This window comes from Hemitrygon akajei, chromosome 4 (genome assembly GCF_048418815.1).
Source record: "Hemitrygon akajei chromosome 4, sHemAka1.3, whole genome shotgun sequence".
Lineage (NCBI taxonomy): Eukaryota > Metazoa > Chordata > Chondrichthyes > Myliobatiformes > Dasyatidae > Hemitrygon > Hemitrygon akajei.
Window position 1 is genome coordinate 181,990,308 of NC_133127.1, and position 26,111 is coordinate 182,016,418.

Genomic DNA, 26,111 nt, shown 5'->3' on the forward strand with positions numbered 1-26,111 from the left:
CTTTTTCTCTTTGCCGCATCAACATTTCCTCTTCCCATCTCTAACGTTCTTCCTCTTGCCTCAACTGAAGCTGTTTGCACTTCTGAACTTCCTGGCTGTGGAGTTCCTCAAATGTTATTCTAAAGCAGTGGATGTAAAATTTTAAGCAGCATTTTACTTTAGGATGTATCAACAATTTGCAGTTAATTCTATGTCAGTCTTCTTGCATCCAGAAACAGACCATTTTATGGGACACCAATCATACCCCATTTCTCTTGACTCACTGAAAACTGATTACTACCTACAAGGCAGTTATTCTCACAGCACTGACCTAGACATCTTGTCAAGACCCTTTCACTACATTGTCCATAAGCAGACTTCTTAAAATTAAATTGCATTTCATGTGCATCCAATATTCAAATAATTCATGTTAGCTTATAGTTGAACATGGAATTCTTCAATTCAAGTACAAACATTTTGCATTTAAAGTATCTTCTGAACTCCTAAGAGTCCAAATTATTTTACAGTCAAAATCAAATGAATATGATGTAGAGATTTTACTATATATCCATATTTATAAGTATAACACAAATATGATAGATAAATGTGTTTGAGCACTGTAGGTTGGTGGTTTATCCTTAAGACATGGAACCTTCCCATTATCATTTCCAAGGAGATATATCATGTCTACTTAAAAGGCCATACCTAAAAATTACAGATTTTTTACAGTTTCAAATAAGTACATTTCCTAAAAGTCCAGATAAGAACTTACTAGATGTAATTTTTAATTTGAAAACTTTTTATAATGGATCTATATCTAATATTTATAATATGCCGTTGGGAATGAGAAGTGTTCCTTTAGATAAAATTAAAAATCTTTGGGAACAAGATTTACAGACTTCAATTTCTGAGGAAACTTGGAATCAAAATTTTAAATTGGTTAACAATTCATCATTATGTGCCCGCCACTCTCTCCTACAATTTAAAATGGTCCATAGGGCCATATGACCAAGGGTAAGTTGTCTCATTCTTATTTAGATACATCTCCATATTGTGATAAATGTAATAATGGATAAGCTTCACTCATTCATATGTTTTAGTTATGCCCAAGTCTTGGAAAAATATTAGAAAGTAGTATTTCAAACTTTCTCAATACTTTTCAAAGTAAACTTTAAGCCTAATCCTTTGACCATTTTATTTGGTATTGTTGGAGGAAAGGATATTATTTTGGAGTCATCTGACTTGTACATTTTGGCTTTTATTTCTCTTTTGGCCAGAAGGATGCTCTTGCTTAAATGGAAAGATGTGCCCCCCCCGCCCCCCCCCCCCACTCACGCCCAATGGTTATGTGATGTGATGTGATGTTTAAGTTTAGAGAAGATTCGATTTTCAATCTCTGAATCTGGTCAAGACTTTCAAACATTGTGGGGACCTTTTCTGAATTATTTTCAAAACCTTTGATTTGCTGTTAAAGCACAGATGATGACTAACTTTTTTTTTCCTTTACTAATCAACTTTGGTCTTGATAGTGAGTTAGATTTTTTTTATATAATAAAATTACTATATTTCAATGTTACTAATTAATCAATCTGTATGAATATAGGGTAAGGAGACTTTATATGCGATTTAGCATAATGTATTAATATATATTTTTTCTTGTACTCTGTATTCTTATACGTAAATTAATAAAAGTATTGGAAAAGAAAAGGACAGCATATAACATGAATGTTTCATCTAAAACGTGTCACTTCCAACATTATATACCCACAAAACTGTATTTAAATGCAGAACGGGGTATATGCTCAGACCATAGGTGAGGTTTGGTTGGTAGTAGATGACTGCTAGAATCTCTCAAAAGAAAAAGTGAATAAAAATACATTTCATTCTTCTCCAGAATGGTTCATGGTATTTAATTTCCTTGAACCTACTTTAATATACATCTTGTGCAAATTGGTAATACCTTGACTCATTAGTTGAATAACTATACAGCTTGGGCAACTATCAGCAACACAAAATGTATACTCCAAAGCATTTGAGACATCAGAGTACTTAGGCCTGCTGGTTATTGCACCCCTTCCAACTTTAGATTATTATTTATCAAATCACACAATTTTTTAGTCTAACAAACTACTTTAAAATGAACTTAATAGCATGGGCACGTTTTAAAAAAGAAAACAAATTAAGAATGTTAATCAAATTGCTATGAAATAAGATCAATGAAATGACCTTTATTTATTTCTAACTACCATTATAAAGAATAAGTAGTCAAATTATTCTTTACATAGATTAGCAATGGTAAAAATCTCAAAATATATTCTCATGAAAAAACAAAGGTCACAAAACAGCACCTGAATCAATGGAATGAAGTCTTCTTGCTCCAAGTAGTTACATCCAGGTTTTGACAGAAGATATAGGAATTTAGAAGCATCATCGTGGCAGTTTTGCAATACCCTAAGATTTTCAAGATATTAATGATATAGTTTTAAAACATCTCCATCAGATGCCTCAAAAATTAATTAAATTAGTCAACAGGCTATGCAGCTTTAAGTTTGTATCTTGTGCTAAAATAATATCTGAAACACAAGGGATTCTGCGGATGCTAGAAATCAAGACAGACAGAGACACACACACACACACACACACACACACACACACACACACACGTCAACTCAGAAAGTCAAGCTGCATTTATGGAAAAGAATAAACAGTCAACGTTTATTCTGATAAAGGGTCTCTGCATGAAACGCTGACTGCTTATTCCTTCCATAGATGATACCCAACCTGAATAGAATATATGATGAAACAAATGCACATCCACAAGCACTCCACAAGCTTGACACCACTCAGCAAGGTACCACACTTGATTTGTACCCCATTTACCATTCTAAACGTTTATTCTCTCCACTACTAATGCACAGTGGCTGCAGTATGCATCACTTACAAAATGCACTGTAGACATTTACATATACTATTTTGACAAATGTGACCCCAATCACCATGGACACAGACAGAAGGATAGGAACATCACTATTGAATTCCTCATCCCCAAAAATGCACAACATATTGACATAGAATTATAGTCACTGTCTTTCATTTCTTATGCCTGTATCCTGGAATCCCCTGTCAAAGTTATGTGTGAACAGCTTGACCAGAAGAAATGTAACAGTTCAAGGTGACAATTCACCACTCCATTCTCAAGGAGAAATGGGAAAGAACAATAAATGCTGGCCTTACTAGCAGCGCTCATATGCTTCAAAAACAAAAGTAAAAGTTGATATATTGTGCAAACCTAGGTGAGTGAACACCTCCAAATCAAATCATCCCAAATGTATCTTTGAAAAGAGAAATATTGGGGAAATATACATTTTGCCTCTACTGGATAGGCAAAGGTATTACAATTAATGTCCATGATTATGACCAGCAATTTTGAAATTCAACTTTTGGTCGATTGATGCATTGATTACATCTACATGTTATGACATCAAGTGTCTCAGGCGATAATAATGATTAGATGCTGAGATTCTTTCAGGTTAGAAGGGAAGAAATAATACAAACTTATCCTTTCTCAGATTTTCCATTCATAAACACCTTCAACAGATCCAAGAGAAAGTACACGCTTAGGTTCGGCTAGGACTCAAACCCACGTTTGAATGCCTGTAAATCTTATCTGGTTTAACATGAAAACAGCAATTTTGATGAGCCAGAAAACTTCTGGTATCAAAAGGAATAGCTTTTGCCAAAAGAGAGCAGCTCATGAATTTATTAACTCAATTCTTAAATTAGGCAGCCCAAATGCTATCCAAACAAAATTTTGACAGTAGAACAAAATAATTACCTACTCTGAAAAGTGGTTATAACCAGAAAACTCCATAAATTAGCAAAATGCAATAACACACAGAAAACACTGGAGGTACTCAGCAGGTCAGGCAACATCTTTAGAGGGAAACAAACAGTTGACATATGGGCTAAACCCAGATGAAGGATCTTGGCCCAAAATGTTGACTGATTATTCCTCTCCATTGGTTCCGCCTGACCCAATTTGTGCCTGTTGCTCAATTTTCAGCATCTCTTGTGCCTCTAACCAAAATACAGAGTATTTAGGTGCAGTCTAATTTTGCTGATATTCATTTTTTTTTCTTTTAAATCATCCATATAACAAGAGCACGCTGATAAGCATTCACATTCAGGAGTGTCTTTTGTTTTCAAATTTTTATTTAAGATAATCAGAAAAAATCTAAAATCTAGTATTTCAAAAAAAAATTATTTAATTTATGTATTTTATTGTAACTTAGTTTATTTGTGCATTTCACTCTACTGCAAAAAAAAAAGAAATTTCACAACATATCTGTGATATTAAACCCTATTCTGATTTTCATACAAGTTTGTGGTCAGAAACCTGACCGAAACTGAAAAATTCCCTGCATCCATATTTGTTTAATTTCAAATACATGCTCTTTCAGACAAAAATAGCTGCATAATTTTTGTTTTCTCATTATTTGCTTTCGAACTTCAGCTTCAAAAATGTGATTCAAAATTTGAAATGAAAGCACTTTTCTATTGTGCTGCTGCACTGTCAAAAACCGATAAACGTAAACTGAGAATTCTAATTATGGACTCCAAAAGGTCCTTTTCTCAATTAGTTACCAATAAACTAAGCAGAAAGGAAATCAAGAACTCCGTACTAAAAATTACAGTTAAGAGCAGTGGAACAAGCAGGAGAACACTTACTTTCTCCATGTTGCGACAAACTTGTGGACAGACACACATCCTGTTCTTTCCCCACCAGCAGCACAAAACAACGGGGCTTTCCAATACAGTGGGCAGTCACATACCTTTGAATTGAATAAAAAAAGCCTTTTGTTAAGCCAGTAAATTTAATGTCTCATATAGAGATGTTATAATGAATGATTGAAAGCAAAGGAAGCAAATAAAGCTGAAGCAAAGACACAATTAGAAAAATAACTAAAAATACTCATTAATAAACTTGAGTATACAGCATCTTTATGAAATCAGAATTGAAGACTTTTAAGGATTTGGCCACTTTAAAAGACAAAGATATTCAAATTGAATTTGTATCTTTGCATTTGGTACTCATTGATTTCTTGCTAGCTCCCTCCTTCTATGCTCCATAGACAACCGATGAAATCCAGTTTATTTGGTTCAATGAAAAGATGCTAAAACAATGTATGTCTGAACCCCAGATTGGATGCTAAAGCCGAGGAAGAAATCATAAAATGGTGTGCTTTATGAAATTTATTTTAGATGAGCTGATGTATTTTTCCCCAAAAAGGAAAATACTAAACCCAACTATGAAAGTATGGTTAGATTAATTAGTTATAATTAGCTACTTTTCCATTACACTGATGGCCTTCAAGGAACAGCGGTGTTAAATCAGAGCACTATGGTACAGCAGTAGGAGCTGCTACACTGTGATGATTGTACGCTCTAGTATCAATTGTTTGGTGACAATAAAGTATTTGTATTTGTACACCTTACAGCTCTGGAAACCCAGATCTGATTCTGACCTTGGATGTGGCATCCAGGTTACAAAGTAGGGTTCTATTCTTCTGAACTGTTAAGTTGGATGGTTGAAAATGCAACCACAGAGTTCCCAGGCTGCAGAAGATAACTGCAGCCGAGCAGCAGCAAGCAAGCCTACATGGCCAAATGCTTTTATGTATAAGCTGTAGACAAGTGATGGGTTTGTAATCTGTGGAGGGCTTATAATTTGCACTTTCTCCTTGTGACCAGTTTTCCCCCCAGTGTTCATCCCACAACAATTTCACATGTCCAATGATGGATGAAAACTTGTAATATTTAACTATCATCGTAAATCGCCCTTAGCACGAAGGCAAGAGGTAGGGGAGTTGATGGGAAAATTCAACAGGATTACTACAAACAGATACACGATGAGTGGTGCAGACCTCAGGCTTCCTCTTAAATCCCAAACAGGTTAACAAGATTCAAAATGAAATTGATGAGTATGTGGGAGAACACAAGTTGCATATTTACAGGGAAACAATAAGAGGGGAAATGACATTAAAGGAAATGATCTTTCCTTTAGTCATACATAATTTTTCTTGTACTTTATTGACACAGAAAGGAGGCCCAAAGCCACCTTCTGTGTTAATAAAGTACAAGAAAAAACAGATGGTCAAGTTATAAAGCAGAGCATTTTGCCTGTTGTGGCTGTGCTGGCAAATAATATACTTCAACTGATCTTACTTTCAGCATTAGATCTGTGAACCAATGTTAGTGCTTTGAGACCACCCTTGATATATCAATATATAATATCAACGTACATGTGACAAAAAGCTAATCTCTATCTCTATCCATCCTGACGAAGGGTCTTGGCCCGAAACATCAACAGTGCTTCTCCCTATAGATGCTGCCTGGCCTGCTGTGTTTCACCAGCATTTTGTGTGTGTTGCTTGAATTTCCAGTATCTGCAGATTTCCTCGTGTTTGTCTTTCATAAGAACCAGTAGGGCTTAAAAAAACTAACATACTGTCCAATTTATTATCAAAGTACATACCATATACTACCTTGAGATTTGTTTACTTTCAGGCATTTACAGGAAAAAAAATACAAAAGAATTTACAAAAATCTATACGTAGACAAAGACTGACAAACAAAAACCAATGTGCAAAAGCCAAATGTGCACGTCTTTCAAATTACTTTTTTAAAAAAGTATAAATTAATATATTAGCTAGTAATGAAAGCAGTAAAAATGTGGAAACACAGCAGACCAAGAAGCAACTGTGGCAAGAGAAACAGAATTAATATTTGAAGATTGAAGACCTTTTGTAGGAAGTGGGAAAGAACATAAATTATGAGAAAATGAGGGAGGATGGATTGGACAAATGGAACATCTCTAATTGGATGAGGACAGCAATGCCTTGGGGATAACTTTTTGAACAAGTTATCCTGCTGATAGTTAATGAGGGAGTCGGAGAGAAATAAAACAATTTTTTAATAATCTGGTGTTTGTGAAATGCACGAATGTGAGAAATACCCAGCAGGTCAAGCTGTGCAGAGAAAGAAAATTGAACTAATGTTAAGGACTGATGACCTCCAATAGAACTGGCCAGAAATCAGGAAAAAGTGAGTTACCCGAAGCATTTACATTCTGTAGGAGTCTGGAAGGCTGCAACTTGCCTTGATGGAAGCTGAAGTACCGTTTCTCAAGCTACATTAGGCTTTATTATAACAGTTCAGGAGTGGAGAATTAAAGTGGGAGATAATTATAAGGTCATATCACCCCTTCCGACTGATTGCTGAGGCTCTGCAAGGCAATCAGCAAGTCTGCATTTGGTTTCTCCATTCTGAGAAGATTACATTGTGATCACTGAATGAAGTATACTCAACTGGTAAAAGTGTAAGTGAATTGTTTTGTTAGCTGAAAGATATGTTTCCAATGGCTTCTGATCTTGTTTCAGCTTTCCAGTGATCTGCAGTTACTTTGACTTTCATATTAGCTAGTGACATTTGGTATTTTGATATGCACAAAAAAGAATCGCACATGAAACATTCAGAAAAGGACACTATGAAATAACAAAATTTCACAAAGTGCTAAATAAAAACTTACTTTGGCAATTTTTCCCATGTCTTCCAAGGTAGCCTTTTCATTTTCAAATTGAGTAAACACATTTTCTATCCTGGCAATGACTGCATCTACATTAAGAGTCTTCTTGGGGCATCCTTGAGGAAAATAGAACTTCGGAATGCACTCGCTCAGTGTGGGGGGTAAAAGGTTCTCTTTCTTCGTTTGAACCTAACAGAAATAAATAACAGACATTTAATTCATGGCAAGCCACTTGGACATCAAATGTACTACCTCAGTAAGACTAATAATTATGGGTTATAATAGAGTATCATCATGTATTCTTTCATGAAACAATACAGCATAAAATGCTTTAAATGATCACTGATGAGCCAAGATTGCCTCAGAATTTTATATTTGTGGGTTAACTTTTGTGCTCAAGATTCAAGACAAAATCTATTGTCACATGCCCATCAGTACTGAGGAAGTGATGTTCTGGTGGAGGTGACATCTTTTGATTGAGATGTTCAGCCATAAATATTAATTAACATTTTCAACATTGTATTAACTGCTAAACTACTGTGATTTCAGTATCTGCATAGTGCAAAAGACACAAATTAAACTTTTCAAATTAAGGAAATCTAATCTGTAGCTGGTTTTACCCCACTGTTCACTAAATTCCCAAAACTATAATTCACTGTCAGCTACAGACATCTACTTATCCTTTTTGCACAGTATCTTGTTAAAGTCTATAATATTAACCATTACTTCAGTCATGTTTGGGGGCAAGTGACAGTGCACCTTGGCTTAGCATCCACCTGTCAACCGAAGTACAGAGTATTATCAAAAGCAAACACGAGGAAATCTGCAGATACGGGAAATTCAAGCAACGCACACAAAATGCTGGTGGAACACAGCAGGCCAGGCAGCATCTATAAGGAGAAGGTCTCGGCCCGAAACGTCGACAGTGCTTCTTCTTATAGATGCTGCTTGGCCTGCTGTGTTCCACCAGCATTTTGTGTGTGTTACAGAGTATTATATTACAATTGTACAGTGTCATGGCATGATCATATCCAAGAATTCTGTGCAAATTTAGGTGTCCTTATCTTAAAAGGGATCTGTTTGCTATAGAAGGGGACAGAAGATCCTTCATACTGACATGACAAGTCCATAATGAACAGACAGTATTCTAGGCTTCTATTCCTCAGAGCTTAGAAGATGAGAACATTGAAACATCAAAATTCTAGACAAGCTTGACAGAACAGATGCAGTAGAATGCATCTCCTAGCTGAAAAATCTAGAATTGTGGGCCAGTCTTAAAGAAAGAAATGGGCCATCTGGGACTGAAGTGTGGAAATATTTCTTTACCCAAAAATGGTAGGGATCATTGGAAATTCACAAACAGGGACTTCTTCACACAAAATCTATGTTGATCAACAAATGCCTATTTGCAACAATCCCATATGTCAGCATTTTACTGTGGCCTTCTCTGCCTTGGTAATCCATGTGCTCATCTAGTTATTTCTTGAAAGCATCTGCTATATCTTGGGCAAAGCATTCTAGATTTCAACCACCCTCTGGGTGGAAGAAAAAACACTTCCCTAGATTCGCTCCAAACTTCTTACCCCATGGTTTTGATCAATCTGAAATGGAGAGATTTCCCATCTATCCAGTCCACATCCTTTATAATGTTGTACATCTCACTTTCTGCCTCCTCTGTTCCAGAGAAAAGAAAACCCATTCTGGCCATTCTCCCTCATCACAAAAACAGATCCAAAGCCAACGTCCCAGCACAAATCCAGGTCACTCGAGCTGTGTGACAGCACCTCTATTTGCTGCGTCACTGTGAAGCTCTCGAAAAGATTTTCATTGGTTGAAAAACAGATGGCAGAATTTGTCTGAATAAATTGAAAGGGAGTGAGGCTATTAATTGAAAATAAGAAAATGCAAGTGCCAGCAAGACATGGAATGAAGATACTCAAGAGTCAAAACAGTCCAAAGACAGCAAAAAAAATAGTAATTTGTTATCTTATTCTTTGAGAATCCCAAATACCATCTGATTTATCAGAACTCTAATTATTACACTCACTTTCAAGCTTAACTGGTTCTGCTTCATGCACACCCTTTAAACTCAATGATATTCATGATACCCCTTTATAACATGTAAATGAAAATCAAAATTTAAAACATGTTGGGAAAAACATCCAGTTGTCCAATGTGCTAGTCTGGTACTGAAAACCTGAGTATGCCAGATTAAAAGAATTTTACTGTAGCAATTTGCAAACATGAGGAAATCTGCATATGCTGGAAATTCAAGCAACACACACAAAATGCTGGTGGAATGCAGCAGACCAGGCAGCATCTATAGGAAGTACAGCCTACATTTTGGGCCCAGACTCTTCGTCAGTTAGTCCTGACGAAGGGTCTCAGCCCGAAACGTAGGCTGTACTACTTCCTATTGATGCTGCCTGGCCTGCTGCATTCCACCAGCATTTTGTGTGTTACTATAGCAATTAATGCCTTAGATTCTTGACAGATATTAAATCCATTAAAAAGTAGTTAGTGTAGAAAGCAGCATTTTATGTAGACTTGTCTCTGACAAATTATTTTTCAATAGCTCGTACAGGTTAAGAAGCTTACTCCGAGTTTTCTTGAACTGAGCTGCTCAAGAAACTTACAAAGGATGCTCTCCATTTTCCAGATTTAACAGACATTTGGCAAGTACCCAATGTTCCATCAACACTGCATGTACGTACAAATTACATTCTTCCATTGGCAAAATAATATTTAACACCAATGTATTTGCTAGGAAATATAAATGCAATTGCCCTTAAAAATGATATCCTGTTACATGGGAGAGAATCTACAATGTAACTGAATAACATTCTTCTTTTAAAACACTGATCAAATTTTCATTCATTACATTACGAGTTGAAGCAACACTATTGTTAACAATGTCTAAATACATATCACTGCACATTATATGAAAACTATTTCAAATTCTCCTATTTCCTCTTCATACACTAGTTTTTGTGCTTTGATTCAATGTTATACTATAGCCTCATTATTCAGATCCACAATTTCACTTTGCTGAAAATGATTCTTTTATTTTGGTAGACACATTTCTAAATATTGCACATGAATTTAATGGCCTTTCAGCAAATAAGCAGAGGGAGAGCAAATGCATTCAAAAATCTTGGCAAAGGTCTATACTGACAAGCAATTATATCTGCACTTAAAGAGCATACAGTATGCCAAAGTCAATTTAACACTCACATTGAGATTTATAGAATTTGGCCCATCTCCCATATCCCTTTGCTACTACAAACTTCCTTTAAAAAGACTATTTCCTGTGGCTAAGGAGGCAGGCAGACTTCAGCCTAATAGTTTTTATAAAAGATTGGATGGAGTGATTCCACATGCTGCAGTCCAGTAGCTTCATACTTGTTTTCAGATAAATGGGTTTACCATCATTATTCACTTAGTCTGTCTATATCCCCAGAGCCTCCTCGCATTCTCATCCATCTCTGCAATCCTACCTAGATTTCATACTGTCAGTAACCTTGGACAATTAGTGATGCTGAATGCAAAAAAAAAAAAAAAACCGGGGCCTCCCAAATTATTGCAACTTCTGGTACCTTAATCCCTCCCTTTGCTCTCTGTACAGTACTAATTTTCTACTAATACCATGCCAATACCAATACCATGTTTTCTAATCTTGCTGATCAACCTTGTACGGGATCTTATCAAACACCTTCCAAAAATTCAAGTACATTAAAGCTATTGGCTCCTCCATTCCAATAGTCATATCCTCAAACACTAGTACATTAATTAAACACATTTCCTTTCATGAATACATGTTGGCATTACTTAGTACAGCTACTCTCATTTAAAACCTACTTTTATTATATACTTAATTTTTGGCATTTTCCCTATGGCTGATGTTAGGTCTACACATTGGTAATCATCCATTCTCTCTCTCAAACCAGTCTTAAAAGCACTATCCCTCAACTCACAGAAACAATTCCAGAATCTATAGAATTTAGGAAAGGGATACAAAACTAAAAGTTCTGGAAACACTACAGATTAGGCAGCATCTGTGACAGATGACAACCAAAGCATTTACCATCCTCCACACTACAACTTTAAAAACTGAGATGTAAATCACTGGTCTTTGGAAACAATCCATTTAAGTCACTAGTCTTTGAGTACTCATTTATGTGTTTTAAAACAAATAGTTTATTTGTTCCTCATACTTGTTTGTCCTTTTGATTCCAATATTATTAGCTGGTTTTCTGTCATCTGTGACATTAGACACAAGTAACTGCTTATTTCTTATCTATTACCTTATACCTCATCTTCCTCTCCATTTTATTTTAGAGATACAGCAGGATAATCTGCCTTCTGGCCCCAATGAGCCTGCTCTGTCCAATTACACCCATGCACTTGGGAAACCAGAGCTCTTGGAGGAAACACACGTGTTCTCAGGAAGAATGTGGCAAAATTCAACCTGGGTCGCTAACGGTACTTTTTAGAACTTCAAAGCAATAATCTAACTCAAAAGGAAGACTCAGGAGTCTGAAGTGTTATTCTAACTTAGTGTTTACTTTTTAGTGAGGCATGCACATATCACATGATGACATTGCTGAATATACAAGGGGTGATTGATAAATTCATGGCCTAAAGTAGAAGGAATTAATTTTAGAAAACCTTTAGCACATTTATTTTTCAACATAGTCCTCTCTTACATTTACACACTTAGCACTTAGTCCAGCGGTCGTGGAGTGTGTGGATCTTGGACCTCCAGAAAGTGTCCACAGATGGGTGATTGATAAGTTCGTGGCCTAAGGTAGAAGGAGATGAGTTATACAGCTCTTGTTAAATGCACGCGCAGTTCCACTATTTGAGTGATTATGCAGAAAGTTTGAAGTTAATAACTCATCTCCATCAACCTAGGCCACGAACTTATCAATCACCCCTTGCATGAAGCAACAAGAATGCTTAATGAAACTCATGCATATACATACATTCTAAATTGTTCTATTCAGGCTTAAAGATTTAATCGCTGTGGAGGATTTCTTATCCTTGTGGGATAATGTTTTTTCTGACAAAGGGTATCACTCTGCTTGGCAGGTGAGACTTGTGGCTGTGAAAACCATCTCAGGTCTGGGGCTTCCTCCTTAGTGTTTGTAGGAGTTGACAGAGACTACAGGAAGTGGTTCTGACAGCTCTGAACATTCTTTTTCTTCCTTTTTCTTCTAGTTTGTGCATCTTGATACTGGGAAGGTGCACTCAGTTCACTGGAATACGCACGCATTAATCTTTCAATTGGTCCCTTTAAGATCTGATTTCTCCTTTTGGATTCTGCACCCACAACATTATTCTGTCAAATCCTCTACTTTCGTGTCTCTATTGACTTTTCTTTTTGGCCTTCCATTCACTGGTGGGCTTTGGTCTTTGCATCTACTTTTACAAGCAGCTTTTGGTATACCACTTGAAGTGCATGCAATACCTTGATGTACGCAGATTTCTTCATCAGGATCAGATTTAATATTACCAGCATATGTTATGAAAACTGTTAACTTTACGACAGCAACACAATGAAATACATGATAAATAAATACAGAGAAAAAACTGAATACAGAAAGTACATGTCTATTAAATAGTTAAGTTAAAATTAGTGAAAAAAAATCCACAAATAAAGTAGTTAAGGTAGTGTTCAAGGGTTCAATGTCCATTTAGAAATCGGATGGCAGAAGGGAAGAAGCTGTTCCTGAATTACTGAATGTGCACCTTTGGGCTTCTGTACTCCTTCCCACAAATGCCAAATGGGGCTTACAACTTTCCTAAAACTGCTTGAACTCTTCCAGCTTAAAACGAACCCACATTTTATAAGTACTGTAACTGCCTGATTAGTATAACCAGAAACTGAGAAAGTTTCAGGAAAGTTGCAAGCAGTTCCCAACCTTTCAGTGGTTCCCAACCTTTTCTATGCCCCACACCCCTAGGAAATGTTTGATTAATGTTCGCACCCCCTACAAAAGTAATATCACATTTGAAGATGAAGAAGTCTAATTTCTAAACCAAATACAATACTGCAGGTGAACAAATTGAACTTAAAAAAATAAGTTTTTAACTCAGTGCATAAAATGCATTTATAAATTGAGCAATCAGATTTTAATTTATTCAGAAAAAATTGTAAACAGTAAAATCAATTCCAATTGTGAACATAAAATTCAATGACTTCTTTGCTCCTGCTTCTCATTCATGATTTTGTCAAAACGTGGAACTTTCTTGCTGACTGTGATCCGCAGGTCTGCCTGCAGATTCAGGTGATTCCTAGATTTTGTCTTGATTGACAAAAGAGGACCGAATCCAGATTCACACAAGTATGTTGTTGCAAATGGAATGAGGACACGGAGTGCTTTTCCACCAAGTCTTGGGAACATATCCAGTGCTGCACACCAAAACTCCTCCAAAGTCTTGCTTTCAAATTGCATTTCAAGAGCTCGATTTGTCCGCAAATCAATAAGATCTTCCTTCAGCTCTTCATCATCTGACATCTTCTCCAAATTCTAGGAATATGGATTCATGATCCATTCTTCTGAAATCTTCAGGTCTCTAGCAGTAAAATATCCATCAAACAATTCTGACAGTATTTCCAAATGAGCCACAATTTCTTCACGCACAGTGGGAGTTAATGGATCCAGCATCATCAACCATCTCTTCTAGTGAAGGAAAATTTGAGAGACTGCCTCTTTCGATCCTTCAACACCAAAGACGCAACTTTTCTTTGAAGGCATTCAACTTTTCACAAGCCTTCAATATGTTTATCCCTTTTCCTTGAAGAGAAACACTTAGGTCATTCATATGAGTGAAAATGTCAGCTAAGTAAGCCAGCATTTGGGTGAGTTCTTGTGATTCCATTGCCCCAACCAGATCACATTCACGCTCCTCCAGAAAAGCTTTGATTTCTTCCCGCAGCTCAAAGAAGCGGGTTAAAGCTTGTCCTCGTGACAACCAACAGATTTCTGTGTGGAAAAGCAAAACTGAATGCTCACTTCCCAGATCCTCACAAAATGATTTGAAGATGCGATGGTTCAAAGCACGCCCCCGATCCAGTTGATAATCTTCACACAATTATCAAGGACTTTCTTCAAATTTGGAGGCAATGTTTTTGATGCTGTTATGAGTGATGAACAGACCTGATGGACAATGGGGTAAAGAGTTAACCATCCCCCCCCTGAGAACCATGAACTATTACTGTTGCTATGCTGACCATGAGAAAGAGAGACAAAAAACAGGCAAGAACATCTGCGACAGACAAGAGAAAGAGGGAGTTTACTGATTAACTGTATTGTGACTCCTTTTTGAATTATTTACTGTTTCGCTGCAAGGACAATAGTTTGCTCGTTAACATTCGTCAGTGGACTGTAGGAGTGGCATGATTTAATGGACACGATCATTCAGGATTGATGGATAGCTGAGACCCCATTAGTAGGGATAAAAAGACAGGTCTGGAGAGACACCCTTCAGACACGCCAGTGGACACTGATTGAGGGTTGGAACCCACAAAGAAAGGTGGGGGATTCGAAGACCGAACCAGGAGATCGGTCAGTAAAACTCAGTGTAAAAGCAGGGCCGGTGGGGACTTGTGTGTGTGTCCACTCATGCCAGAGTGACGAGTCCACCACAGAAGAACGGTCTAGCAGAAGGACGGAGAGGTCATAGCTGGATGACCACGACGGTACGACGGATTAAGAAAGCAAAGGAAAGTTTGGCTGCTGTAGCTGTTACATCTCGCTCGCTCTCTCTCTCTCTCCCCAACGATTACAACTCAACAAGCATAACTACTTCAGCACTCATGAACTGAACTGAACTTTATATTCTATGACAATTCATTTACTCCTAGACATCGATAGAGCTTGTTTAGTATTGCTTATTATTCCTACACTTTTAGGTTTATTACTGCTAACTTGTGTTATACGTATATTCACATTATTGATATGGGTTTACTTATTTTTATTAATAAACACCTTTAAATATAGTACCACCAGACTCCAATGGGTTCTTCTTTCTCTGCTGGTCAGACACCCAGTTACGGGGTATGTAACAATGCCAAAGCATGCCGATGAAGAAAACAATGGGTAACTTGCAAGTCTGGAATCTCCTTTTTCATCAATGCAGAAAAGCTAGATTTATTTCCAAGCATTGCAGGTGCCCCGTCAGTGCACACAGAACCAATGACTTTGATATCTAAATCATGTTTGGCAAAGAAGTCTTTCACCAGCTGCATCACATCCTTTGCAGTTGTGTTTGTTTTCAGATCTTTACAAAGCAGGAAATCTTCTTTCACAGCACCATCATTGACATACCTCACTAATGTGATGAGTTGACTACAAATGGAGACATCAGTTGACTCATCCAACTGAATAGAGATTTTAAGAGGACTAGCTCTGACATCTGAGAGGACTTGGTCCAAAATATCTTCACTCAAATCACTGATTCGGTTGTGAATGACATTATTTGATAGGGACACCTGTTCAAATTTTTTTCTTGCTTCTTTGCCCAGGATAATTGTTGCCATTTCCAGTGCACATGGCTTGATAAGATCTTCTGCAATTGTATGGGGCTTCTTGGATTTGGCCACTTTGTATGAAGCAAGAAGTAGTGGTTTTTCAACAGAAATGAAACCTAATTTTGGAAGAGTTCCTTGTGAATCAAAACAAGCTCTTTTGATTTTCAATGATTCAGTATCATGTCCTTCAACATCAGCTCCACCATGCTTGTTCCTGAAGTGCTCTTGAAGCTTGGATGGCTTCAGATTTGAGTTGGAAAACACAACGCTACAAAGAATGCACTGGGGTTTTTGCAAGCCATCATTTCCTGTTGTGCAAGTGAAACCAAAGCACACAGTCATCATTCCATTTCCTTCTTTTTGACATGATGAAGGGTTAAGGGTAAAGAGAAAAATATGAGCTAATATGAGAAAAACTATCTGACTAAGTCAGGGATGACCGCTTTACTCAACCAGACACGCCTATAGCAAAGTATTGCGAGAAATACGCTTTCGAATATTATATTACAATATTATCTGCGGTTACGCCAAGATAAATCGTCAGGTGTAAATGCTACGGGGACATGACACGACTTATTAGACTACTCTTTACTGAATTTACACAACCATTTCCGGTGATTACCGGAAATATGAACTCCCATCACACGATTCAAAGTCCTTGGTGCTAAACATGATACCTCAACTAACACAATTCAAAATTATCAACGATTCAAGAAAAAAACCTTTGAAATTCAAAAACTTCTTTAATGCATTGAGACAAATACGAATGAATAACTTCAGCTGCTTTTTATCAAAATGCCGCTTTCGTAAATTTTATAATTGAACTATTTACCTACTGTCTGCAGGTTTGCTTTAACGTGAAGTCATTACTCGATGGTTGATTCGGGATGTATAAAGATTTTGGTATTATGAGATGGTTTTTAATTCTGAGATGTAACCTTCTAGCTAACATTGATGAGACTCTTCAACTCTGAGGTGTAACTCCCAGGTAACACTGAGGAGAATCCTCAACGCTGACTCAGGCAGTGGGAGACTGGAGTGAGTTTACATCTCTCTTGACTCGGGCAGCGGGAGACTGGAGTGTTCTTGGGACAAACATTACTACCACTTCTCAAGGCACACTGGCTGCTGGCTGAGTGATGACTCGTGACTCGTCATTCAAGGACACAAGCCACTCTTTGTCGCACCCCCTGGGGGTGCGGGCACCCCAGGTTGGGAACCCCTGTTCTAATTGGACATTGAACCCATGAACACCATCTCACCTTTCTCTAATTATTTCTCGTTTTGCACTATTTTTAAATTTAACTATTAACATACAAATACACTGCCTACTGTGTTTACAGTGTTGCCAAGTTTAGCCAATCCTGTGGCACTCTCATCCTTACCAGATTTTTCATTAAGAGGATACAGATTAGTGCTCTTTTTGAAACTGCAACTCGAATTTTTAAACCTTTTTATCTTCTCTGTGCAGTCCATCTATTTTTCTCTGTCCAACATACTCTTTGTACGTGTCCTACTTTGTTGCATTTTCTACAAGTTTCACCTTTAAATATGCATTGTCTGGTGTATGCGAGTCCCTGCCATAATGGTAACACAACCTGTTTGGCCAACTCCATCTAGATGCTGCAATTTTGTTCACGCTCACTTTCATTCCTGACTACAACTCTGCCTGTGGTTTCCACTGAAACAGCAATTTCAACTGCTCTTTTAAACGCAAGCTATGCTTCAGTTAGAAGCAGTTTTTGAATGCTTTTGTGGAAGATGAAATGATCTCTCAGTGCATCAAGACAGTTACTGAACTGACGATGCTCAATCTCTTCAATTCAGCCACGTGTGCTGAAAAGGACTCCCCTTCTTTGTGATTCTGTTTACGAAACCCAAGGCATTCTGCAATCAACAATGACTTCAGATCTAAGTGTTCCTGAATTACTTTGACAATATCAGCAAAGATCATCTCGGATGGCTTGATTGGAGCAGTTAAACTTTGAAGCAAACTATATTCCTTTAAATTCAATGAAGTCAACAAAATGGGTACTTGTTTCTCATTGGCCATTTCAGTTGCTTCAAAATATTGTTAAATTTGGGGGGGGGGGGGCGGTGTGTGTGTGTGTGTATTCATTCATTCCAGTTATCTTTTTATAATAAAATATCGATTTTTGAGTAGCCAGCCATTTTTGCTTTTTAAAATTTTCTACCCAATACTCAATCTTAATAAACCCAAGAAATTCACTGTTTACTGCCCTTTTTTAAAAATAACTTGATCATGTCTTCTTTTCTGAAGAACAGGCACTGCTTTTTCTTTTTTAAAAACCATGCTGTTACTTGCTGGATTTTTTTGAAATTTTGATCATCTCACTGTACTTCAACAGGTCGACAGCCACCTATTTTAAAAATACCTCATCATCATTATGTTTCGCAACTTCAAAAACATCAATTCAAAGTAAGGCTGAAATGTAGGTCTAACTTCATGTTTACTTTTTAGCAAGGGCACATCTATTATGTTGAGGCCCCATGTGCCACCTAGGCACTAAGGGTTCAGACGACATCTATTACGTGGTAACATGACGACACATTTATACATACAGTGCCTATAAAAAGTATTCGGCCCCCTTGGAAGTTTTCATGTTTTATTGTTTTACAGCATTGAATTACAGTGGATTTAATTTGGCTTTTTTGACACTGATCAACAGAGAAAGACTCTTTCATGTCAAAGTGAAAACAGATCTTTACAAAGTGATCTAAGTTGCAAATATAAAACACAAAATAATTGTTTGCATAAGCATTGAATCCCCTTTAGCATGACAACACTAAATCATCACTGATGCAGCCAAATGGTTTTAGAAGTCACATTATTTGTTAAATGGAGATCTGTTTTTGGAGACCCATGTGCAATCAAAGTGTTTCAACTGACTGTAGTAAAAATACACCTGTATCTGTAAGGTCCAACTGCTGGTGAGCCAGTACCCTAACAAAATGACACCATGAAGTCAAAAGAACACTCTAAGCAACTCCACGAAAAGGCTATTGAAAAGCACAAGTCAGAAGATGCTAGAAAATTTCCAAGTCACTGAATATCTCTTGGAGTACAGTTAAATCAATCAAGAAGTGGAAAGAATATGGCATAGCTGTAAATCTGCCTAGATCAGGCCATCTTCAAAAACTGAGTGACTGTACAAGGTGACTAGTGAGGAAGACCACCAAGAGATCTATGACAACTCTGGGGTAGTTACAAACTTCAATGGCCGAGATGGGAGAGACTGCGCATACAACTGTTGCCCTGGTGTGTCACAAGTTGCAGCTTTATGGGGGAGTAGCAAAGAGAAAGCCATTGTTTGAAATAAAACTCACATGAAATCTTGGCTGCAGTTTGTCAGAAGGCACTTGGGAGACTCTGAAGTCAGCTGGAAGAAGGTTCTATGGTCTGATGAAAACAAAATTGAGCTTTTTGGCCATCAGATTAAATGTCACGTTTGGAGTAAGCCAAATGTTGCACATCATTGTAAACATACTATCCCTACCGTGAGGCGTGGTGATGGCTGTATCATGTTGGGAGGGTCCAGAAGGCATGTAAAGGTAGAGGGTAAAATGAATGCAGCAAGATGCAGGGAAATCCTGGAGGAAAACTGATGCAGTCTGCAAGAGAACTGCGACCTGAGAAAAGATGTGTTTTCCAGCAAGACAATGACCCCAAGCATAATGCCAAAGCTACACAGGAACTGCTTAAAAGCAACAAAGCTAATGTTCTGGAGTGGCCAAGTCAGAGTTCAGACCTCAATCCAATTGTGAATTAGTGGCTGGACTTCAGAAGGGAGTTCACTCACGATCCCTATGCAATCCGACAGAGCTTGAGCAGTTTTGTAAAGAAGAATGGGGAAATATTGCAGTGTCTAGCTGTGCAAAGCTGATAGAGACCTATCTACACAGATTTAAGGCTGTAATTGCTGTCAAAGGTGAATCTACTAAATACTGACTTGAAAGGGGTGAATACTTATGCAATCAATTTTATATTTGTAATTAATTTAGATCACTTTGTAGACATTTGTTTTCACTTTGACACGAAAGCCCTTTTCTAATAAGTGTCAAAAAAGGCAAATGAAACCCACTGATTCAATGTTGTAAAACAATGAAACATGAAAACTTTCAAGGGGGGTGAATATCTTAAAAAAAAATATAGGCACTACACATCCTGTAATGAATTATTTAAACAAACAAGAATGCTTAATCAAACTATATATGGGAAGAGCCTACTCCGCACTGTGTCTCAATAAATATTAATAAACAATTGCCTTCACTAGATTATTCCTTTTTATACATGTATAAAAAGGCCCTACAGTCCATTCTTCTGTTTCTTTGGCAAACAAAAATCAAAAAAGTTGGTAAATGACGATAACATAGAATATGGCAAAGTTCTAAATGGTCCTAACCCTCAGGCCTAATGTACTTCTGGCAACTTTATAAGTCTCTTCCTTGGATACAGTACTAGTCCCTTGTCAACCAGAGGGAAAGTCACTTCCCCCGTTGGGTCTTTGGACTTTAAAGACTTTCCTTTATGTGCATTCTTTTAATGCTAACCATTGAAAAGGTATAACAATGAACAGGAAATATATTCTCCCTATCAACCAGAGTTAATTTTCTTATGTTTTCAGTGTATGGTTTAGATTTAAGACTTTTGTTTTACATTTCAAATGCAGAAACAATTTTTTAAACATGTTTGTCACTCTTTCCTACAAGTTCTGTGATAACAAGACTACAGTGTATTATCCTGTTTTCAGTGCAAAAAAAATTAGAATGAGCCAGTCTTTTCCTGAGTTGATCTAGTAGTATACATTCCATAAATTCATTTTTTTTACATTACAGCAAATTTGATTTATCTACTTTATGTAGGTTAAGTACTCATGTTAGCTATTTCCTTCACCTATTCTGCTCATCCCTATTCCAGTTCTGCAATATTTATTGTTTGTAGCATATTTTCTTGTATCTTACACTCTACTGCTGCCTCAAAATAAATTCCACAACTTATGTCAGTGATAATAAATCTGACTGAAAAAAATTGTCAAACAAATTTCCCTTTCATAAACCTACATCAACACTGCTCAATCCCATTATGCTTGCAATGTATTGTTAAATTTCTAAATAACAGACCCAAACATTATTCTCTATTACAGATGTCAAATTAACTAGCATGTGATTTGTTACTGTGTCTTTGTTTCTTGGTCAGGTTACATTTATAATGCTTTTTTGTGGCACAATATATTGTGCATTTCTGTCCCCTGAAGTATATTTAGCAGTCAGAAAAAATTGAAGTTTTCAAACTTAGATATGAGTTTCAGAAAGTGTGGTTTTATGGATTTTTAAGACAAAAGACAAAAAGAATAACTGACAATTGCAATTAATAGCTGCTGCATAATCAAACACTTCAAAGCTTGGGATTACAAAGTTTACTTCCTTATTAAAAGTTTTGCCTTCAGTTACAGATTTGTTCCGACAGGGAAGAAAATTTAGCTTGCCAAATCTGTACCAGCTCCATACAAGCATGATCCTACTGCCACACCCCAATTCTTTCCCTCTGTAGGTTTGAAAATTCTGTTTTCAGTTACTTGTCCAAAATGGAGTTGGGTATCAGTTAAATCTATCATTAACCTACTAATGAATTCCTCACCATTCTTCACTTGGGTATACAATTAAAAACCTGTATTACTTTTGTTTTCTTTGTCAACAAGTTCCTAGCTTTGCATTAACTGGAGTATTTCTATCTGCTTTATCCTAACTATGCACAAGCAACTTTATGATCTCCTCCCAGCCTTTTGTTCCAAAAGGCAAAACTCCTGTTTCTCTAGTTTATACATTGTGCAATTGGAACTTCCTAACCAACAGACCTCACATAGACAGGATGCTCAATCACTCCTCTCATCCCATCATCAACGTGTCTGCCCCCAGGACTGTGTGCTGAGTCCATTGCTGTACACTGTTCACACGTAACCTCACGGCCTAACACCCGAGAAATCACATTGTCAAATTTGCCGATGATATGACAGTGGTGATGCTCATCAACAACGATGATGAAACAGCCTACAGAGGGGATCTGGAAGAGCTCAAAGGCTGATGCCTCTTCATTAATGTCAACAAGACGAAAAAAAATGGTATTCAACTTCAGAACTCACACCCCTCTTCACATCGGCAGCACAACAATGGAAACTGCGAGCAGATTTGAACTCCTAGGATTTCACATCTTGCACAAGAACATATCCTACACCATCAGGAAAGCTCATCAACAACTCTACTTTGAGGAGTCTGAAGAGAGCTAGACCCACATCATACTACAAAAGCTCAGCAGAGAGCATCCCAACATGTTGCATCACTGCATGGTATAGAAACTGCACTGCAATGGCCAGGAAGGCTCTATAATGGATAGTCTAAACTACCCAATGCAACTTTGGTACCAGCCTACCCACCAAAGACATACAGAAAGGTGCCAGAAAAGAATCTGTAACATCATGAAGGATCTCACCCACTCTGCTCACGGACTGTTTGCCCCACTCCCATTAGAGAGGAGGCTACATAGCATCCAAAACTAATTTCTTGTAAGTCATCTTATGTATAGCCACTCCTGTGCTTAGTGTCACTTCATGGACATAGAATCGATATGCAAGCTATCATGCATATTAATTGTTTTTGTTATTGTGTTCTTTATCTTAATGTTTTTTGTATTGCATTGGATCTGGAGTAACAGTTTATGGACTGTTCAGAAATTTGATGGTGGGGAAGAAGCTGTGCCTAAAATTATCAAATCAAGCTCTTGTACCTCCTCCTTGATGGTAGCAATAAAGAGGGCATGTCTCAGATGCAGAGAGACCTTATTAATGGTTGCTGCATTCTTGAAGATGCCCTCAATTGAATGTTCCTGTGCTGGAGCTGGCTCTGTCTATAATCCTCTGTGGAGCTTCTATGTGATCCTGTGCATTGGAGGCTCCATAACAGTCAGAACTCCCCCCACTATACATCCATAGAAAATTGCAAGGGTATTTGGTGATATGCCAAATTTCTTCAAACTCTTAAAAGTAGTCACAAGCATGCCTGTTTTGCGATTGCATCAGTACTGGGCCCATGATAGATCCTCAGGATGTTGACATCTGGGAAATTGAAGCTGCTCACCCTTTCCACCACTGACGCCTCAATGATGACCCATGTACAATTATGCGCAAAAATCTAAGGCACATTTATATAGCTAGGATGTCTAAGACAGTTGCACAAGACTACAGCGATTATGTATTGTAGTGTACTGATGCTGCAAAAACCAAAAAAAAAGTGACATATGTGAGTTATGATAAATCTGATATGGATCTCTATTGTAGATCGAGAGTAGGAAGGAGGGAGGGAGAGGAGAATCGTGAATGGCAAAAGAGGAATGGAGAGGGGAGGGAGCAGGAAGCACCAGAGAGATATTCTGTAATGATCAATAAACCAATTGTTTGGAATCAAATTACCTTGCTTTGTGTCGCAGGGCTGGCAGTGTCTGCACCCATGCCATCACCCCCATCCCTGGCACTCCCTTGGCACACATGCTCCACACCCCTCCATTAATTCTCAACATCCTTTGCTCCCATTTTAGGAGTATATATTTTATACACGCACACACATATACATTTTATATACACACATACATATATAGAGCTAGGGTGCCTAAGACTTTTGCACAGTACTGTATGTTCTCCTGACTTCCCTTCCTGAAGTCCACAATCAGCTCCTTGGACTTGCTGACATCAAGTGAGAGGTTGTTACTGCAACACTACTTAACCAGCTAAGCTATTTCACTCATCACCAGAGATTCTACCAACAATAGAGAAGTCATCGGCAAATTAATAGAACGCTGGACACCAATGTAGGGACAGAGGGATGTCAAGTGCAGAAAAGTCCAGAGTTGGCAAAAAACTTATAAATTTTTATGCTGGAGAGCATGCATTGAAAAATGATGGGAGGGTAGGAAAATTCAAAGGAGATATGTAGGACAAGCTCCTTTTTTTGATACAAATAATGATGGGTGGCTATCAGAGGTATAGATGGAGGAAAGTATCAGAGGGATTTAAGAAGCTTTTAGATAGGCATATGAATGTACAGAGAATGGAGGGATATGGACATTGTGTAGGGTAAAGGGATTAGTTAAGTGAGGTACTTAATTACTAGTTCAATTGTTTTGGCACAATATTGTGGTCCAATGGGCCTGCTTTGTTTTAAGTTTGTACACAGATTTCTATGTTAATCTAGGAAGCAAGGCAGCAAACCAAGAAACAAAAGAAGTCTCTGAACAAGAAAGCTATGGGCAAAAGGCATCTACGATGAGATACCTGAAACACTTGCACATTTTATTTTACAAAAAAATACTCACAAAAGCTATTCATACATGTTTGATTGTGCTGGCATTCATTTATGCATACAGCGGTATACCAGGGTTAAATTACTAGATAGCCAGTCAATGCCCTAGGGTGCAAATCCTACCACAACAGATGGGGAAATAATTAAATGTTTTTTTTAAATAGCTAGACTCAATAACTAACTTACTCAGCTGCTCTAAAAACAATTTGGTCTTACTAATGTCCTCCAAGGCTTCTTGTGTGGTTTACAACCAGATGGTCAACTTCGATCATCAACTCAGATAGGTAATGTGCTACCTTTGCCAATGACATCCACATGCATAAACAAGTAAATAAAAACTAAACTTGGCAAGCCAATGAACTGCTATTGAGAAAATATCACGTGGGAGGAGGTGTCAACATATCTGCCAACACAATGATGTGTCTTATCAGATGGAGTGAGAGATGTCAAAAAAGTTAGATAGAGAGCATGTAAAAGCTAGCACCAACAGCAGCTCTGTTGTAAAAAAAAGAGAGAGTTCATTACTGTGCCTAGGAAGGAAATCTACATTCTTATTCTAGATTTACCAGCAATATGGTGTATTTTAACTCCATTCATATTAGCTCGCAAGGGGCAATTAGAAACAGGCAATAAATACAACTCATCTTGACTAGTCCACTGCCCATGAACGAAAAATGAAATCAGAATTATGTATTTTTCTGCAGCAAAGAGATGTCTGCAATAAAGGAACTTAGACCTCTGCAGGGAAGATAAGCAAATGTGCATTCAGCTAGAATGAAGAATGCCTACTAAAGCTAAAGTAAAATTGTAATGATAAATACAATATATAGTCAGGTGTAAAGGAAATATTGAAAAACAATAGACGATTAAAACAAATTGTTAATAACCACAGCCTGAAGGAACATGTCGGTATGCATTTAAAAGTAAATTTACAGGACTAGAGGGGCTGCATGGTGTGAATTAAAAATATATTCTTATCTTTAAGTATTCACAAGTTGAATGCATAAATCTTACTTTTTTTTGACATGCTTAGTGAATATCTTTTCACTAAGTGTTGCAACGTCACCCAATTTCTGAGCTCTAATCCAAATTGCTAGAAGATCTAATGGAGAAAGGAAGCTCTTGTCCTACATGTAAGCCAATTTTAAGCTTTATTCCTACTGCAAAATCTAGGCTGGTATGTCTACGATTGCCATAAAACAGAATGCACAAGTCCAAAGTAAACTAAATTCCAAGAAAACATTTGATAAGGAAGAACAAGAATTCTGTCAGCTCAAGACTCAGATACAGTGACTTTTTAACCCTGTCAGCAAAGGAGATCATCATTGGTAACTACAGTAACTATGAACAGCAACCTCTTGTACAGTAAAATGTATTCTTGACCTCACTATCTACCTCATTATGATCTTGCACTATATAGTTAACATGAACTGCACTCTCTCTGGCTTTTACTCTTAATTCTGCATATTTAGTTTTAACTTGTTCTACTTCAATGCACTGTGTAATGATTTGACCTGTATGGACAGTATGCAAGAACATGCATCTTGGTACATGTTCAACAATAAACCATACCAATATAACAAGGCCAATTCAAAAAATGTGTTGATAGCAAAACCAATGATGCTGTTGGTGGGGGGGGGG

The 26,111-nt window shown here is 37.4% G+C and overlaps 1 protein-coding gene across 5 annotated transcripts in view; it reads right to left on the reverse strand.

The window, feature by feature from the left end:
* Positions 1-26,111, reverse strand: part of ppp2r3b (protein phosphatase 2, regulatory subunit B'', beta) — a 146,425-nt gene that overhangs the window by 89,531 nt on the left and 30,783 nt on the right. For all 5 annotated transcript variants that reach the window (XM_073044179.1, XM_073044180.1, XM_073044178.1 and 2 more), the window contains exons 3-5: positions 7,568-7,753; positions 4,708-4,811; positions 2,328-2,430 (exon numbers count right to left, since the gene is read on the reverse strand). In XM_073044179.1, the coding sequence (XP_072900280.1) occupies positions 2,328-2,430; positions 4,708-4,811; positions 7,568-7,753 (393 nt within the window). The remainder of the gene's footprint in view (positions 1-2,327; positions 2,431-4,707; positions 4,812-7,567; positions 7,754-26,111) is intronic.